This window comes from Mesocricetus auratus, unplaced genomic scaffold, assembly GCF_017639785.1.
Source record: "Mesocricetus auratus isolate SY011 unplaced genomic scaffold, BCM_Maur_2.0 Super-Scaffold_100004, whole genome shotgun sequence".
Classification (NCBI taxonomy): domain Eukaryota; kingdom Metazoa; phylum Chordata; class Mammalia; order Rodentia; family Cricetidae; genus Mesocricetus; species Mesocricetus auratus.
Window position 1 is genome coordinate 74,111,774 of NW_024429189.1, and position 18,255 is coordinate 74,130,028.

The 18,255-nt window shown below is 43.5% G+C and overlaps 1 protein-coding gene across 3 annotated transcripts; it reads right to left on the reverse strand.

Moving 5' to 3' along the window:
• Nucleotides 1–5,412: 5,412 nt before the first annotated feature.
• LOC110342221 (ADP ribosylation factor like GTPase 14 effector protein) lies at nt 5,413–17,631 on the reverse strand. Of its 3 annotated transcripts, none has more exons than XM_040745984.1 (5): nt 17,479–17,631; nt 11,031–11,517; nt 9,384–9,511; nt 8,075–8,299; nt 5,413–7,601 (listed from the first exon to the last, which is right to left on the reverse strand). In XM_040745984.1, exons 2-5 carry the CDS (start codon nt 11,454–11,456, stop codon nt 7,547–7,549), a joined length of 834 nt encoding a protein of 277 aa, XP_040601918.1. In that variant the 5' UTR covers nt 11,457–11,517; nt 17,479–17,631; the 3' UTR covers nt 5,413–7,546. The 3 variants fall into 3 exon arrangements, with proteins under 3 accessions (XP_040601918.1, XP_040601919.1, XP_040601921.1); XM_040745985.1 differs by lacking the exon at nt 17,479–17,631 and adding an exon at nt 17,134–17,266; XM_040745987.1 differs by having other exon boundaries at nt 5,413–8,299.
• Between the last annotated feature and the right edge of the window lie 624 nt (nt 17,632–18,255).

The following is an 18,255-nucleotide window of genomic DNA, read 5'->3' on the forward strand; positions in this document are numbered from 1 at the left end:
TCCACATTTAGGAGGTGACAAGACCATGAAGCCAGACACTCGTGAACGGAGCTGTGTCTTTTTTTGTTTGTTTTTGTTTTTGAGACAGGGTTTCTCTGTATTGCTCTGGAGGTTGTCCTGGAATCCACTCTGCAGACCAGGTTGGCCTTAAACTTACAGAGATCCGCCTGCCTCTGCCTCCCAGTGCCGGGATTGAAGGCGTTGAGTTGTGTCTTTATAAACAAGGCCACAGAGGGAGCCCTCACCTCCACTCACACATGCAGAAGTGACCCAGGGAAATGGTCCTCCCTCACACACAGAATCCGCTGGTGTCTTGATCTTGGACATTCCCGTCTCTGGGACAGTGAGAAATAATTTCATTTATTTATAAACAGCTCAACCTATGGTATTTTCCTATAGCAACCCAGGTAAACTAAGACAATATTTATGAAAGGTAGTTTATGGCTAAATTAGACTCAGTATATATGTAACTATGTACCTCTCAGAGGAATGTCTGCATGGACCCCACCAGCACTCTAGTCTAGTTCACCAGATTCCGGAAATAAACTTATCTTGTTTATATGCTTCTTGGGTCAAGGCATTTCATTATAGCAGCCTGTATAGGCTAAATTAGTTTTTCCAACTTCCCTACTTTACTTTTTTCCTTGAGTTTTTCATGATTGCAAAGTTGTAACAAGCAGAAGATTTCTTTATGGTCTTCAAATTTTAAAGCAACATTTATTTTTTTAAATAAGGAAATCAGTGAGACTTCAAAAAGTTGTTTTGAAACAGAAACTGCAAAAATACATCAAGTTGTGAAATTAGTGCTCAAGATAATCTACCCAGTTAACTGAGTTCCCGAAGGGCCTTGCTCACCTTAAATATTCTCCAAGCTGGACAGACTAGAGCTTCAGGGACTGCCCAGAGTTGGGAAAGGTTGGAATATTGCTGGATCGGAACTCAACAGTCTTGGGCTATCTTAACCCCTTAGTGATTGATTGCCTACCTATGTGTGTGTGACCCAACAACTTTGTAAATATTAGGTAAGTCCTGCTGGAATGTACAAACAGGTCCCTCACTACCACAAACCCAATCTAGAGGTTACGGAAGATGCCGGGTAGCATCTGAAGCCTGGAGAGGCTCCCCCACTTTGCTGTAACTGACTTACCTGATGCTTCTATCACCGTATTTGAAAAGCAGCTTAATTTAATGTATATTTTGTTTGAGGTAAGCTGAATCCAAGTTCCTGCCTCACATCACTCATTCTTGGTTATAGAATAAACCATCTTTTACTCCCCTTGAGATGAGAGTTGCACTTCTTATTTTGTTGCTTTCATTTCAAAGCTGAAAAGGGGTTTTAAACATATAAATGTCTTCACCATGTTAAGCATGGCCCACTTTCTAAGACAGTGTCAACTGTACATTTGACTTTTTGGCACTGTTACTACTGGAAATGACACACATATAAAACGTCGTACTTCACAGGGTTCCTTTTGTTTGGTGGGACCCACACCTTCGCATCTCCAGTGTCACAGTCACAGACCTAGACAGCTGAAGGGCCAGAGGCAAGGAGAATGCGAGCTGATGGTACTGAGATTAATTTCGCTGCCCTTGGATTATAAATCACAAACTTGAGTCAATGATATACGTTTAATTCCAAGCAGTTAATCAATTCAGACTAAACCATTAGGCACTCCTGCTCATTTGGCTTAGCACTGAGCTTTGGCTGTGAAGCACGGGTTATGAAGAGAATGCTGTGAGGATTCAAACAATTTCAAATATGCCCAGCGCTTAGGAGCAAGGCCAACAAAAATACTGCAAATGGATGGATAGCTTTATTGCAGGTGTCTTGATATTGTAGCATTTTAGTCACTCGGGGTAAAAGACTCCAGGCCATGCTACATCAAACTAAGATCCACGTGAACTAGAGATTTGGCCACAATTCAGGGTAGGAATGAAGGCTTGGGTGTGGGTTACAGCTGTTTGCTTTCTGTTCCTAAAATATATGAATTCTCCCAAGGGCGTGGGGTTCTAAACAGGCCACTTTACACTTGAGCTCGGTTGGAATTCTCAGAATTGACTTTCCATCTGTTAGTACCTTAGATTCTAAGGCCGCATGGTCAAGTGCAAAACGAGACAGTGAACGAGCCACTCAACAATGCAAGATTTTACTCCAGATGGCTGGACCCAGACACCCAAGCCCTGCCTACAGTGGCCTGTCCTCCACTTTCATCTGTTTATTTCAAGGAGACATGGTGGGGGGGGGGATACGGGGACAGGACAGGACAGGATGTCAGCTGTTGATGCTTGAATGTAATTTCCTAGCACTGTTATAAATCCTGAGCTGGAGTAAATGATATAGTTTTAATTGCCTGAGAAGTTAATTATTCAGCCTGAGCTATTAAAACATTTCTGCTCATCAGATGTAGAACCGAGTTTTACCCAGTGTGAGACCCAGTGTCTTGTAAACTGACCAGTCCTCACCAGGCAAAAAGCACTTGTCTCTTTCTGACCTCTGACAGAAGACTGCTAATTCATTCCTCAGTGGTCTGGCTATTGTGTGTTCACATTTAGAAAGTTCACGATAGCTTCAAGTGGCGGTGAGGGTGGTTGGTGATGACGGCGGCAGCGGTGGTGGTGTTATACCTCACAATGAATGCATCCTAGGATAACCAAAGTGAACCTACCCGCATCACGTGGGTTGGGAATGGAACCATGGCTTCTCAAGGACAGAAAGAAGAGCGCTAACACGGGCAGGGGCACTGACACTGGGCCTGGAAACAACCACTGAAAGTAAGCTGTTACGTTCAAAATAAAGTTAAAGAAAAGAGGGACCAGGGAAACCTGAGTCTAATCTCTAGAACCCATGTTTTGTTTGTTTTTAAAAGGCCAGCCAGGGCTGCTGAGATGTCTCGGTGGTTAAGGTCATCTTTAACTCGAGTTCCTGGGGGACCTGATGCCCTCTTCTGGATCCCTGCAACTTAAGTTACAGACAGTTGTGAACCCCCATACAGGCGCTAGAAACACAACTCAGGTCCTCCAGAAGAGCAACAAGTGTCCTTTAAGCACTGAGCCATGGCTCCAGCCCCACCTGGTGGGGGTTTTAGGAAACTGCACATTCTTTAAAGCCTCCTTTTCTGATTGGGAAGGAACTAAAGGCATTTTTTCCCCTAGTATGCAAAATAAAGAGGTGATGAGTGACCAGACACAAATCCACGGTCCCCGACTTCCTGTCCAGCAACCCTTTCTCAATGCAAGAGAATGGAGCCAAAATATCTCTACTTCATAAAGTCATATATAGTTGTGTTGCTAGGGGTGGGGTGGGGGCATGTGTCCCTGCAGGTATCACAGTCCTCAGGTACACAGGAACCTTGAAGAGGTGAGAATGAAAACAGCTGCACTTGGTCAGTCAGACTAGAGCAAAACTTGTAAGGCAGTGGTTCTCAACCTGTGGGTCATGACCCATTTGGGAGTCACACAGCAGATATCCTACATAGCAGATCTTTATATTACAACTCATAACAGTAGCAAAATTAGTTATGAGATAGCAGCAAAATAATTTGACGGCTGGGGGTCACCACATGAGGAACTGTATAAGGGTTGCACCGTTCGGAAGGTTGAGAACCACTGATCTAGAGTCTGTCCCCATGGTTTAATTTCCTTACACATTTAAACGCAGTGAAACTGGGGGTGGGGGTGTCCTCCGCCTGACAATTCTAACAAAGCTTCAGGGGTGGCTTCATCGAAATTCCCTTGCAAAATATAGCACAGCACCTGAGACCTTTACCCGAAGAACGAGCTCTATTGATTGGGAAACAGTGCTCAGGGTTAGGGCCTAGAGGAAGGGTTTGTAATAAGCTTAGGGACGGCTTCTGTTGATGGAGGTTGCAAAGCACACGGGGCACGCAGCCCGGAACAAAGGATTACAGGGGTTTTTCTACCACATTCACTGCAGTCTTCCGGGTGCCCAGGCTCATCCCCCCCTCCTTTGAAGAAAGCAGCCTTAACAGCCCTGCTCCCTCCGGTGCTCACTCTAGGCCGTACTCCCTACAGAGCTGTATAAAACGGTTGTTTGCTTGTTTTTTCCTTAGATTTAAAGCCAGGGTCTTTAGGGGAATATTTTTGGGACACAAGTTAATTGGGTTACTGTATCAATTGCTGTTCTCCAGAGAAACAGGTGCAATCTGTTATGTAGATTATGTAACACATCAAGGTATATGCTTCAGCAACTCTTACTGAAGCAGTATATGGTGGCAAAGACCAATTGTTAGATGCTGATTTATTGCATTGTTTTAGTAATTCAAAGTATTGTTTCTATTGCCTATTTGCCAAGCAAGACCTCACTTGCCCCTAAACAGAATGACCTGGAGAAATAGCCAAAACAATAGTTGTTGCTTTACAACCTGCTGACTGCTTATGATCATCTTGCTTGCCGCCTGCCTACCCTCTGAGGTTTCAGAGTAATGCCAACTGCACCCAATCCCAAGGCCTTTCCGCTGTCCTGGCTTCAGTCCACCCGTGACATCTCTCTTCCCCTCTCATTGGCGTTCAGTGCTTATTCCAGAACGATTCTGGCAACACTACCAATGAGAAATGAAGAGGCAGGACATGGCTCGTTCACCTGGCAAAAGCCTGGTGAACAGAGTTGGATGCCCAGGACCCATGTGAAGGAGGGAAATGAATTCAGCAGGCGTCCTGACCTCCCTCCACACCCTGGCACTCACACACAACATTCTTTTAATTCTAAAAAGAAGTTTGCTTTCCACCACTTTGAAAACACCTAAGACAGCCAGCTTTCTAAACTAAAGGGTTATTTGGCTCCTAGATTCATAAGCTGCTGGGTCTATGATGTTTATTTTCAAGGAGATACCAGCAGATGTCAGCAGAGTAAGTCTTCTCATAGAGTGACCATAGCTTAAGTGGAAAGTATACTGTGAAAGGTCAGTCCAGAGAAGACACACCCCCCTTTCCATACTGCCAACCAACCTTTAATTACCTTTTGGAGGTGAGGAGCATGAGCAGAGACTGACTGGAATATTGATTTCTGGGCAGTAAAACTTTCCCAAAGTCTCAAAATATCCTGTTAACCAAGAAACAAAAAATCCACACACCAAACCACAGACAGGACACTTTTCAGTGGCAAGATGGCTCAGTGGATACAGTGCTCGCTGCTCATGGGAGGATGGGCTTGGTCCCCAGCCCATCCCTGTAATGACAGAGCTCAGGGTGACCCCTGCATAAGCTGACTAGCTCATACAGTCCAATCACCAAGCTCCAGGGCCCGCTCATCACCCAGCCTCAGTAAATGGAGTGGCAAGTAACTGAAACATCCAAGTCAATCTTGGGGGCTGCACATCATGTGCACACTCACACAATAACATGTGTGTGACTGGATATGCATACACACACTTAAAATAATCAACTGCGAGCCTGTCATTTCTAAAATACAGTCTTTATTAGTTTACTCAAGATCAAACATACATTTGTCTATAAACACTGCAATGTGCTCATGTTGGGTTTCCAAATGGACAAAGACCAGCAAAATGTTCATGAAGTTTCCACTTGAAGAAAGTTACTACTGTTCATAAAAAGATCTATTCAAAGGAATGCTGAAATATAGACATTTTATATATAGTCTTTTCTTCATCAGAAATACACTCCCACTGCAAGCAAAATGCCTACGACTTAGCAGTGTGGGGACACATGCATGTCACCCCAAGGAGGCTGAGGTAATGAGAGTACAGAGCTCCAAGGACAGCCTGTGCTATATAGCAAGGAAAACAAACACACAGAAAACTCTCTAAAGTACTGTAGAGTCCTAATTCACATTTAGGAGCCAAAAAAGAAACAAGAAAAAAAAATTGACTAAAACCAAATGATCCTAGGGATTAAGATAAGACTGGAGTCTACCTACACCCCTACAAAATATTCCCTTAATTCAAAATAAACAATTTGGCCTTTTAATTTAAAAATGTAGTTAAAAATTTTCTGCTCAGCTGAAATTCAGATCCAAGACCTAATTAGCTTCTGATACCTGGGCCAAAGAGAACATTCAATTCCAAGTTGAAAATGGTCTTTTATCAAAGAAAAACCAGTGAGTATAAAGATAACAAAATGAACAAAGATGGTGCTCTAATGGTGACTACACAAATTTAGCTGTAATGCTACGCATATTTTAAATGCCAACAGTTTAACTAAGATAGTGTACTCAGGAACAACAGAACCTTGGTTTAGTGGCTGTCTTTTAAGTAACAGGAGCCTTCCAAAGCTTTAGTTATGAAGTCTGGAGACACTTCCCATGCCCTACAAACACCCATACAGATTTCTCCCCAAGATAACAATATCCAGAAACTTTATTTCTATTCCACAAGTTCTAGTTTTTCCATTTTTTCCCATCACCTCTTGAAGGGACATTTTTAGAACTCTCAACCTTGACTGTTTGGGTATATAGCTCTTAATGCTGTGATTATGTGAAAAAAAAAATAGCCCCATAGGCCCATACATTTGAATGCTTAATCACCGGAGTGACACTATTTGCTAAGGATTAGGAGGCATGGCCTTGGAGGAATTGTGTCACTGGAGGTTTCAAAAGCCCATGTCAGGCCCAGGCTCTTTTTCTCTGCCCGTGGATAAGAGTGTAAAGGTCTCAGACTGCTCTAAACATCTGTCTGCACGCCACCACCCTCCCTACCATGATGATAATGGACTAAGCCTCTGAACTGTAAGCAAGCCCACAATAAAATGCTTTCTTTTCTTGTCTCCGTCCAGCAACTATGACAAATGTGCAGCCATTTATGTACTATACTTATGCTTTACACATAAAAAGAGGAAAGACTTTTTCCCCAGGAACAAGCTTTCACCAAGAATGCATAGATTCGAAAGTGAAAAGCTGTTAGTGTAGTGAGCATCTATGTTCATTTTCAGTTGGAAGAAAAGGAACTGTATTTTAGCACTTAGGTATCTAGATTATCTTCAAAAGAATCTAACACTCAACTACTCTGTTGTATGGAGATCAATTTTTGTATCAATTTTTTGTATAGGCCCTGTTCCCAGCTAAGGGCTGGGCCTATACGCACAAAGTGAGGGGCCACACCACCAGAGAAACACTAGTGATCACAGAGAATGAGGACTGCTACGACCTTTAAATATCCAAAGTATCAAAGGCTTGCAGCTATAAAAGGATAAGAAAATTAAAGTTTGTTTATTAAGAAATGGAGTTTTGTTTTACTGCCCCTAATTAGTCTGAATAGTGTTAGCCTGTTTTGTTAATAACAATAAATAGGAACCTTTCTGACCATTCCAATATTGTGAAATATCTATTTACAATAAATAACCTTGAATGTGAAGTTTTCACCATCATTTTTCCTGGGACAATCAATCTTCCTGCTCGTCACAGCCATTTTCCTCAGCAAGATGGGCAAGTTTCCACCACCAGGTTCCTCTGACGCATGTCTGTCTCCAGAACTGTATCAATACTTCCGTTGTCTACAATTCCATTTACGACTGATCCAAATTTACTTCCAGAATGGTCAAGGCTCACTTCTTTGCTGGTCAGTTATTTGGGTGATCACTTTTGTAAAATATCATATGGGTGACAGGGAGATAACAGACCATATGCTTTGCTGTAAGTGAATTAAATAACAGGTGTACAGACAGCAACAACTGGCAGAGCGGAAAAGCAGCTCGCGATTGGCACAGAGCACGGAGCGCGGTGGCTAAGCACACCCTGACTTCTGCAGGAGTTATAACTCCATGCAGCTAACAATACCCTGAGGTAAACCCAAATCTGCTTGAGGCTGCTAGGAGATGGGTGGGACTCAACTAAATCACCACTACTGAAATCTGTGCCTATGGGAACCCTACAAGGTGCAAGCTACCTACACTTGTTAGACTGACCAAGACAACCTTAAAGCTGGCCCTGGAGAACAACCCATCTAAATTAACATCTACCGTGAAGCACCGAAATGAAACCAAGTTCATACTGAAGCGCTTCAGATTTACTTTTCAACAATTAGGCTATAACTGAATTTCAAAGCGATAGAATTTCAGAAAAGAGAGAGGTTTAAAATCCCCATAGTTTGATACTATAAATTACCCAGCATGTTTATTATGGATTATTTCTCCTCCTTCAATTTCTATTTGCTCATACAGCCACTTGCGGTCGCAGCGGCATTCAGCCCCACATTTGGTAGAGCCACAGGTGGGACAGGCGTAGAAGCATCCCAGGCAGTCCTCATCAAGGCAGTCACAGAGGTCCATGCCACTGAAAATGAGCAGACCCTGGCTGTCGTAGACTTTACTCTTCGCTGGAATAATTTGTCTGTAAAATAAAACAATGGGCTTCACTTCATACATATTATTTTTGAATATTTAGTTGAAAAATTAGTGAAAAGGCCAGAAGATGGCTGTTGAGGTCCTTATAGTTAACTCAGGGCAGGTTAGGTGGCTCAGATGGGAAACATGCTTGATATGCAAGCCTGGTAACGGTGATTCCTGGACCCAAGGCAGGAGGCAAAAACAGACTCCAGCTTTCCTGACTTACTCACACACGAGCATGGGATAAACATGCATCTGTACACATACATAGTTGGGTGTGTACACAACATAATTAGGAGAAAAAAGGATTCCATAAGGAAATGTCTCCCTAAATGACTTCACACAAGCTTACAAAGGGATAGAATGAGTAGCAGGTAGTGACTTTTACTAGTTACCAAATGACAGTGCTTGTGAACACAGGACACAACCTCCCCAGAGGTCTTAAACTCTAATCAATCTGTTTCATGTTTCTTAATGACTTCTGACAAATCTCATCTGGAAATATTTTTAAATCACTCAATGGAAAAACCTAGCAGATGGAATAAAAGTAAAAATGTCAATTCCAGTTAGAAACTAGCCCGACCTGTTGCAATAAATTTGTCAATGCTTTTTGGACATACTCAACTTAAAGGCATATTTTAAATGACTTAGTTCTCATTCATTCTGTTGATTGTACTAGAACTATGTGTCTACTTTGGACCTGTGGAAAATCGAAAGTACTCCGGGGTTCTTATAAATGCAGTGAGCTTTGTGCCTGACCTCTCCCAGGAAGCAGATATATCAAGGAGAGATTATCAGAATTAAATTTTGCAAACAGTAACTTGGTCAAACTCTAAGGTACTTCTTCAACCACTTTAACTCATTTCAAAACATTACTTCATTCACTTCATGCCACCTTCTCAGAAAGAAGCTTCTAGCATTTGAATGGACGCTTTACTTTCCTATGAGTAACAGTCAAGGCTTTCAGAAGGTTTTACTAACAGTATACAATTTAAAATGACTTGTCAGAAAATGGAAAGTTAAGAGAAAAAAGTACAGTGACTGCCAATTAGAGCTGACAGCCTACTGACTGAGAGCCAGCAGCCTACCTGTCAGAGCCAGCGCTCGAGTTCTTGGTGAGCTTCCTTTTCTCCCTTTTACCACCTTCTGGAGCAAATTCTGTTTGCTTTCCCGGGTTTGTGAACTGCAGTGACCTCAGAGCTTTAGCAGTTCTTCCCTGAATGAAAGGAAGGAAATTACAAATGTAAATCTGGACACCAAACAGTAGTACTTGGCATTAATCCAGCATATCTGCACCTGGGAAGGCAGTTTGGAACATATACAAAAAGGGACGTGGGAAAGCCCAGTCTTCTAGTCTATTTCCCATGCTACGTTATACTCTTGGACAGCAGGTACTGGAGACTGGCACAATGAAGACAGCAATGGCTGCCACCACAGGGCAGCAAAAACCACGACACAGACCAAGGTTCCAAATGACAATTCTTTGTCCTTCAGAACCCCTCCCTTTAAGAGAGAAGCAGCAAGGCTTCCTGTTCTGAACTGTACTGTAACATATTGTTTTAAGGCTTTGGCAAAACAAAACTCTGAGGCTTAACGGTTTAACGCTGTTATTTGAGGAGGTAAAAATAAGTGGTCCTTTGAAATGTTCATACACCCAAAGTCAAGACTAGGATGGGAGGTTGGTCATGTAAGAACCACGGAGATGAGGTGAAGATTCTGAAATGATAGAATCAGCATCTATGACCTTCACATAGTGCTGGGTCCTAGAGATGGGCCTGAGAGGAACACAATACACACAACTTAAAATTTTTACTTAGTTATTAATTCAGGAAAAAGGAGAAAACTGAGAAAATATGCTAGCAACAATAATTATACAATGCTTATAGAGAAACTGAGAAGTGCTCCTGAGGGTATAAAGACAGCTTCATGATCTCTCAACCCTTCTGATATAGTTAAATGTCCTGCATCTAGGCATCTGAACAGGGAAGAGGCATAACATCTCACACGTCACAATGTAAAGTGTGTGCTCTTTGAGCATTGGGAGCCCTAAATTAAACCTTAACTATATCCAGAACTTGGAGGCAGAAGCATTTGGAAATCAGATATTTAAAATCTTAAACAAGAACGGGGAAATTTAAATGCTATGACTACGGGGCACTGTGACTCATGCCTGGGAATCCTAGAGCCCAGGAGGCTGATAAAGGATCTCGGCCATGAGACTTAGGCCAGTTTTGACTACATGGAGATTTCCAGGCCAGTCAACTACAGAGTAAGCCCCAATCACAAAACCAATAAAAAAATCATTAGCCAGGTCTTTCTTTTTTAAAGCAGTCCTGCACAAAAAAAAAAAAAAAAAAAAAAAAAGACATTCTTCCTGGTGCGCAGTCTCCAATAAACGACACATCCATTTAGCTACTCCAGTATCAGAAAAGGGTCTAAGTCCCCAAGATGGGCTGTGCCAGTTTTCTAAGGGCCACTCCTAAAGTCTCCTTCCTAAGGTCTAAGAATAGAAGCTGTAGCCATGGAATCTTGGGCACACTGCTTTCTCTTTCTAAGATCTTGTTTACTACTTATTCTGGACCTTGAGCGTACAGAAACATTTTGAAATATAATTTCCACCTCAATTTTAAATGTTATATGCTAATGAATGTAATAAAAAGTAAATGATTCCTTACAGTTCCTCTGCCTAGCTTAAGCCCCAAACTGAAGAAAGCACAACAGCATCTAATACATACATCTGTCTCGGGTTTCCGTCTCTGGCGGTCATCGGAATCAACATCCACACTTCCATTGATGATCTGGGTACATTTTGGGCAAAGCTTCCAACCAGGTACCAGCTGTCTTCCAAACTTTGCACTCAGAAACGTGGCATCATCTAAGTCAATTACATGTAGATTCTTTTTGGCTAGCTTTTTGTGTATGTTAAATGGGTCACAACATGACTTTTGTAACTCCTCAAATCTGTCGATATAAATTTTTACATGGTGAAAACAAATTGTATTATTGCCAGAAAGTGTCATTCCAGTCCTAAGCTGAAGTAAAAGCATATCATTTGATGATAACTCTTGCAAAGTCTTGAAACCTGTGTGCCGAGTGTAGAAGGTTTTATGGCAGTCATGTGTGGTCCGAAGCTGGACTCCAACTGAACATGGATCCATCATTCTTGAGTCTAGGAGGTTTCCCCTGTTTTATTTTGTCTAGAAATCTCTTCGGTAAGTCAGCCTAGAGAAAACATTAAAGACAGGTTTGCACTAAAAACTTGATTTGGAACTTCTTTAGAAAACAAGAGCTAAACACAGCAAACAAAGGAAAACCAAAGCCAACAATGAGTAGGAATGTATTTTAATCACGCAATGTGAGAATACTTTGTATCACAACTTAATGCTTAAGGAGAGAAATAGAATAAACAAGAAATATCCCTGAGATAACTGCTTAGAACTAGTGTGCGAGTTAGCAACAATCTTGGCAACCAAAACACTGTATGCTTTATATAATATACAAATGTTGGAAAAGACACAAGACCTTATAGGATTTTACCAGAGTAATGGGCCAAGAAAATGTGAAAGAAGAATGGCTGATTTACTAGAAAGATAATTAAAGACAGCATGGTACTGCTGTCATATAGACAGACACACAAACAGACTAGGGTTTGTTGCATGATGTGGTACTATAAAAAAAGATGGGCATTAAAAATCAAAGTGAAAAGCATTATTGGCTAACATGGAAAAAGACAAAGTTAGATCTGTTCTGAATGAACAAATACTGAATGCAACAAAGAATCACACATACAAAGCTTGAACATTAAAATCTTCACAAGAAAACATAGAAGGCTGCCAGCCCATTGCAGTATGGCTTCTTCCTCTGGGCACAGCATAATCACCCCATAACCATCTTGGAATGGAGATTACTTTGGTCTGGTAACCATAGCAACTGCTGACACAGTGATACTAGAATGACAAAGGAAACACTTCACAGGCTGTCATTCACCATGGAGTGAGCCTCTGAAATATGTAGCTGTTTCAGGGTTACCCATATTCCTACAAATAACCCCAACAATATTCTATACCATAAGCCAACCCTGGCTCACCAGAGAGTACTTTGGTGGGTCATTATTTAGATTTTCAGTTGGTGTCCCATCTGTGGCAGACAGGTATCTCCCCAGGGAAAGGTAATGAAACAAACTGTGGGATCTGCTGTAGATTATACTGCCTGAAATCAGCTGAACAGGCAGAACACACTAGCCCTTGAGAAAGCATGTGTGGGATGAGATGGCAGCTGCTTGGCCGTATGGATAAGACATGCAACTGCTGGGTGACCTAGATGAGATGGAAATGCTTACAGGGACCAAAAACTTGGAATCCAAGGAGATAGTGGGGCAGGGTTGTGAAGGAGAAAACAAGGTAGAAATGATCCTCAATACAGAAGGAAAACGCACAATTCAGTGTGCAGATGGGATCCTTAACAATGGCCCGGAGCAGGAAACTCAAGAGTATTCTGCCTGAACTCCCTCAATTAGACATAAGGCCCTGGGTTCAATTCCCAGGACTGTATTAAAGGGAGCACTCCTACATCTCAGTATTGGAGAGGCAGAATGAATGATCAGAAATTCAAGATCATCCTCAACTACGAAACCCCTGGACCCTGGAGGCCAGTCTGGGCTAGAGACAGTCTCAAAAGAGGGAAAATGTTATCTTGGAACTCAGAAGTTTATATTTAGAAATCCCAGCTCCCCAGCACCCAGATTGCGGATTGCATGGTAGGCAAGGATGACATAGGTGGAGGGACAAATATGCCAGGCAGACAAAGCTTAAGTGAGAAGTTTTACTAGAAGGGGGAAGAAAAGAGAAAAGAGGGACAGAAACGATGACAGAAGAGGAAGACAGGATAAGTCCTGTCTGTCCCAGGGGAACAGCGGGGAAGAGAGGGGAGAGGAAAGCGAGAACAAACAGCATAAGCAGACACAGATCTTTCTTTTAAAGGGGTCTTTTTCACCTAGACTGACCAGGGTACTCCCTGACTGTATTTTGCCAGATGACAGGCAGACAAGCAGAATACCTGAATCCTTACATGCAAGTATAGGGTCAATTGTTAAACTGCCTGTCCAATCACAGCGTTCTTTTTAAGTGTGTAGGTGTTTTCCTGTAACATGAGTACAATGTTAGAAAGTGAACCTGGAATTGCAATTGTGAGCTATGTGGGTGCTGGGAATTCAACATAAGTCTTCTAGAAGAGCAGCCATCTTTACAGTCCCGTAAGGATCTCTCTGGTGTCATTATTAAACAAGAGTTGTCTATAGAATTATCAGCCAAGTTTGTCAATTTGTGTTACTGATAATGGATTAAAAGATTTTATTGCCGGGCATTGGTGGCGCATGCCTTTAACCCCAGAACTCGGGAGGCAGAAGCAGGCAGATCTGAGTTTGAGACCAGCCTGGTCTACTGAGCGAGTTCCAGGACAGAGTCCAAAACAATACAGAAAAACCCTGTCTCTAAAAACAAAAACAACAACAAAAAAAGATTTTATTTTCATTATGTACTACATGTTGTTAACAAGTTAATTCCATCTATCTGAAATTAATACCTAACTGGGCAACCCTGTACCTTTATCTGCTAAATTTAGCAACCTGTTATCAGAACTTTCTAGTAAGCAGAACCTTTGTTAAAAACTAGCTTCCCAAAGAACTACTTAAAGGAATTGCTTGGGCGGGGCGTTGGTGGCGCACACCTTTAATCCCAGCACTCGGGAGGCAGAGGCAGGCGGATCACTGTGAGTTCGAGACCAGCCTGGTCTACTGAGTGAGTTCCAGGACAGGCTCCAAAAACAATACAGAGAAACCCTGTCTCGAAAAACAAGAACAAAAAAAAAAAAAAAAAAAAAAAAAAAAGAATTGCTTGGTTTAAATGCCATACCTGAGGGTTGCCGTGTCTTTGTCAGACAAGGCTGTTGGTAACAGACAGATGGCTGTGTTAGCCACACAAGCATAAGGACCCAGGTGTCATCCCTAGAACCCACCAAAGCAGGAAACGTGGGTGTTCTGATGCATTATCTGTAATCATGGTACTGTGGAAATGGAGACGGGAGGATCCCTGGGGCTTGTTGACCAGCCAATCTAGCTGAAGCAGGGCACCCCAGCCAGAGCAAAGAGACTCAGAACACAGAGAACAATGGAGAAAGACATTAAAAATCAACCTCTGGTCTGTGTACACCAGCCCCGCCCCCACAATCTGATCAAACAAACTGCTGCAGTAAAAATGGACTCTACAAACATCAAAATTCAGTGACCTACCATTACCACTTACTTGGGTAAACTATCAGTGTAAAAGTGCACACGCCAGTCAGCCCATGTACTGTCAAGAGTCAGGCTAGCAGACCTTTAGGCAGTCAACCATCTTGAGCGATCACATTCTGCCTTCTAAAACTCACACATGGGCTGTTCCTCCTGTTCCATCCCTCATTCCAGCTCTTTCTGTTCCTCTAGGCTGAAGTTCTGCCACACAGTCCCCACCAACTGCTTCCTTACTCATTTGGTTTGTGTGCTGGGGACAAGGCCTACAACCACTGAGTCATTTCAACAGCTTCATGCCGCTCTGTTAACCCGTAAAGCTGTTCTGTTCTTCCAGGACACTGACACAACCCCCGTAACTAAGGGTCAGAAATATGGGGCTACCTCCTTACCCCCTTCACTAGTAGCTCTCTGGCTGTCCCGGAACTCAGGAGATCTGCCTGCCTCTGCCTCCCAAGGGCTGGGATTAAAAATGGGTGTCAATAAGTCAGCTCAGAAACACTATTATATACTGCTTGTAGTATTCTCAGACCCAGCATAAACCAGAATCCCACCAGGGGATGGACTCTGCAGTACACAGGTGGTGGGGTTCCATGGAATTCTCTAAGTCACTTCGCATTATGTCAGTCTAGTCTATCTATACCTTTGTTTCCCCATGAACATCTTACCAGTGAAATATCGTTTCATCATTTAAATGCTTTTTATCCAGCTACTTGTTGATAAATGCAAACCTTTACCATTTATAGTTGTGTGACAGTAATTACTACCCTTTCCCTTCAGCTGATAACTAGAAAAAGGCTGGTGGCCCATGCCTTCAATCCCAGTCCTTTGGAGGCAGAGATAAGCAAATCTCTAACTCCAGGCCAGTTTGGTCTACAAAGTGAGTTGTTCCAGGATGGCATTGAAAACATCTCAAAAAAAAAAGGAAAAATCAGTATGTTCCAGGCATTCTTTCTGAGTATATAGAGTTCCCAATACGCCGGGTGTTGGTGGCGCATGCCTTTAATCCCAGCACTCGGGAGGCAGAGGCAGGCGGATCTCTGTGAATTCGAGACCAGCCTGGACTACCAAGCGAGTTCCAGGACAGCCTCCAAAGCCAGAGAAACCCTGTCTCGAAAAACAAAAAAAAAAAAAAAAAAAAAGAATTGCCAATACAAGAGAAAGTTTCAGCTGGGCGGTGGTGGTGCACGACTTTAAGGCCAGCACCCGGGATGCAGAGGCAGGCGGATCTCTGTGAGTTCAAGGACAGCTTGGTCTACAGAGTGAGTTCCAGGACAGCCAGGGCTGTTTCAGAGAGAAAAGCTGTCTCGGAAGAAAGTTTCTAGTAACATGTCTGTAACAAACACCACCCCCAACCCCTCTAAAACTTTTTTGCTAATTTTAAGGAAAATTTCCAAGAGTTCTAATACTTTCAGAATTACACCTAGATATTCTTATTGACAAATACTAACACTGAATACATTATACTTTAACTCCCGAATGGCTCAGTGGATATGCAGGCCCTTCTCAGATACCTGTGGTATTGTGTATGTTATCTATTTTGTTTTCCCAAAAACACCTCTGGCAAGTATTTAAATAAACCCCCTGCGCCAGGTTTTTCTTTTTAAACAGCCATTAACTGAATTCCCGGGGATTTCATCCAAGAGGAGGCTCGGGATTTCCAGCATCTTTGTTTATTCACTTAGGAGTATTTCACTGAATTGTTCATCCCCACTGGAAAAAAAAAATACTTCTTAACCCAACTTAAGTATGGGCTGTCTCTAGATCCATCAGGTTTGGCCAATCACTGGTCACCTCGGCAAAATCTCCTCAGAGTAAGCCAGCTACACATTTTCCAACTACTTCCAGACCAAACCGCCTGTTTGCTCAAAACGGTTCTTTCCCTCATCACCTCACAGGGTGAAGGCAGACATTATATAGTGTGTGTGGTTTCCAACCCATGGAAAAAGGTAACTTCAGAATCATCACATCGTATTACTTTGTTAGTCCCAACCCAAGCCTATATGGCTTTCATGCAACAATGCACAGAACGATGCAAAACAGACAGGTCCAACAAACACCTATCATGTACACGGCACGAGGGTAGAAATTAAACAGAAATCCAACCCACTAAGATGGCCAGGGCTGAGAAGATTGTGAATTTAAAACTTAAAGAGGGGGCTAGAGAGAAGGTTCTGCAATTACGAGCACCGGCTGCTCTTCCAGAAAACCCGGGTTCAATTCCCAGCACCCACATGGTGGCTTACAACCTTCTGTCACTCCAGTTTCAAGAGAATCAGATGCCCTGTTGTGACCTCCCTGGATAGCAGGCATGCACTGGATACAGACAAAAATGCAAGCAAAAGCACCCACCCATATAATATTTTTAAAAACTGTTTTTAAAGAGTCGAGCAAAGACCCACGCCTTTGACTCCAGCACTTGGGAGGCAGAGACAGAAGGATTTCTTTGAGTTCGAGGCCAGCCTAGTTTACACGGAGACTGCCGGGACTAAACAGAAAAACTGTCTCGAAAAACAAACCAAACCAAGGAAACTTAAAGAGCCAGGCCTGGTTACCCGTTCCTGTAATCAGCTACTCAGGTGGCTGACAGGGCCGGAGGACAGCTTAGGCAATTCAGCAAGAGCAAGCCCCCACACTGATGAGGCTGGGGGCGGGGGGGGGTGCAGTTTAGCAGTGAAGCCCTGCAGCTTGCGCGAGGGCCCCGGTTCACTCCTACTGCAAGCTACAGAACAGCGGACTGGAGCCCGGAAGCGGACCGGCTGTGGTCAGGGCGCGGCGGGGCGCCTGCCAGGCTGAAGCAAGCTGCAAGCCGCCTCCGCGTGCCCGCCTCCCCTCCCAAGCCTCCTCCAGGCACCCCCACGGCCCCCCGCATTCTAGTGCCCTCCGCAGCGTTCACTCACAGCCGTCAGCCGTCCACCAGAGCTGCCACTGTCGCCGAAAGCACCCTGTCTGTCTGCACAGGCCGGACTCGGCGCTCCACACTGCCTCCTGCCCCGCGCTGACACCGAGAGGACGTCGAGTGCGGCTAGAGAGGCCGCGTGTACCACAAAGACAAGCCGGGAACTGCCTAGAGCGGAAGCCAGGGAGGCCGCCGCTGGCGGTGGAAGGGTTGGGCTCCGGGAGGAGGGGATGATTCAATGCCAAGTAAGAGTTGCTTCAGATGCTCGCCCTGGGGTGTTTCCGGCCTCCCCCGGGGTTCTGGAGTTGGGAGGCCCTTAGCGATCACGGACCTTCTTAACTTCGTTTGCAAATCTTTTCTGTGAGGGAGAGCGGATTTTGGCACCCTTACACCCCCTCACGCTGGAGGAGAGCGACTTAAAAGCAACTCAGGGACAGACACTTTATTTAAAGTCTCGCATTTTATTTGCTTCATTCTAAGTAAACACATTTTAAAACCCTTCTGGCCGGGTGTTGGTAGCACACGCCTTTAATCCTAGCCCTCGGGAGGTAGAGGCAGGCGGATCTCTGTGAGTTCAAGGCCAGACTGGTCTACAGAGCAAGTGCCAGACTAGGCTCCAAAACTACCTGTCTCGGGGAAAAAAACCAAAACCAAAACCAAAAAATACTCCTCCCTTGTACACTATCCTTGAGTAAAATTTAGGCCCCAGGAATTTAACCTTTACATTTTGGGACAGAGGGCAAAAAACCCAAAACAAAACCTAAGCTTTGTGGTTGTT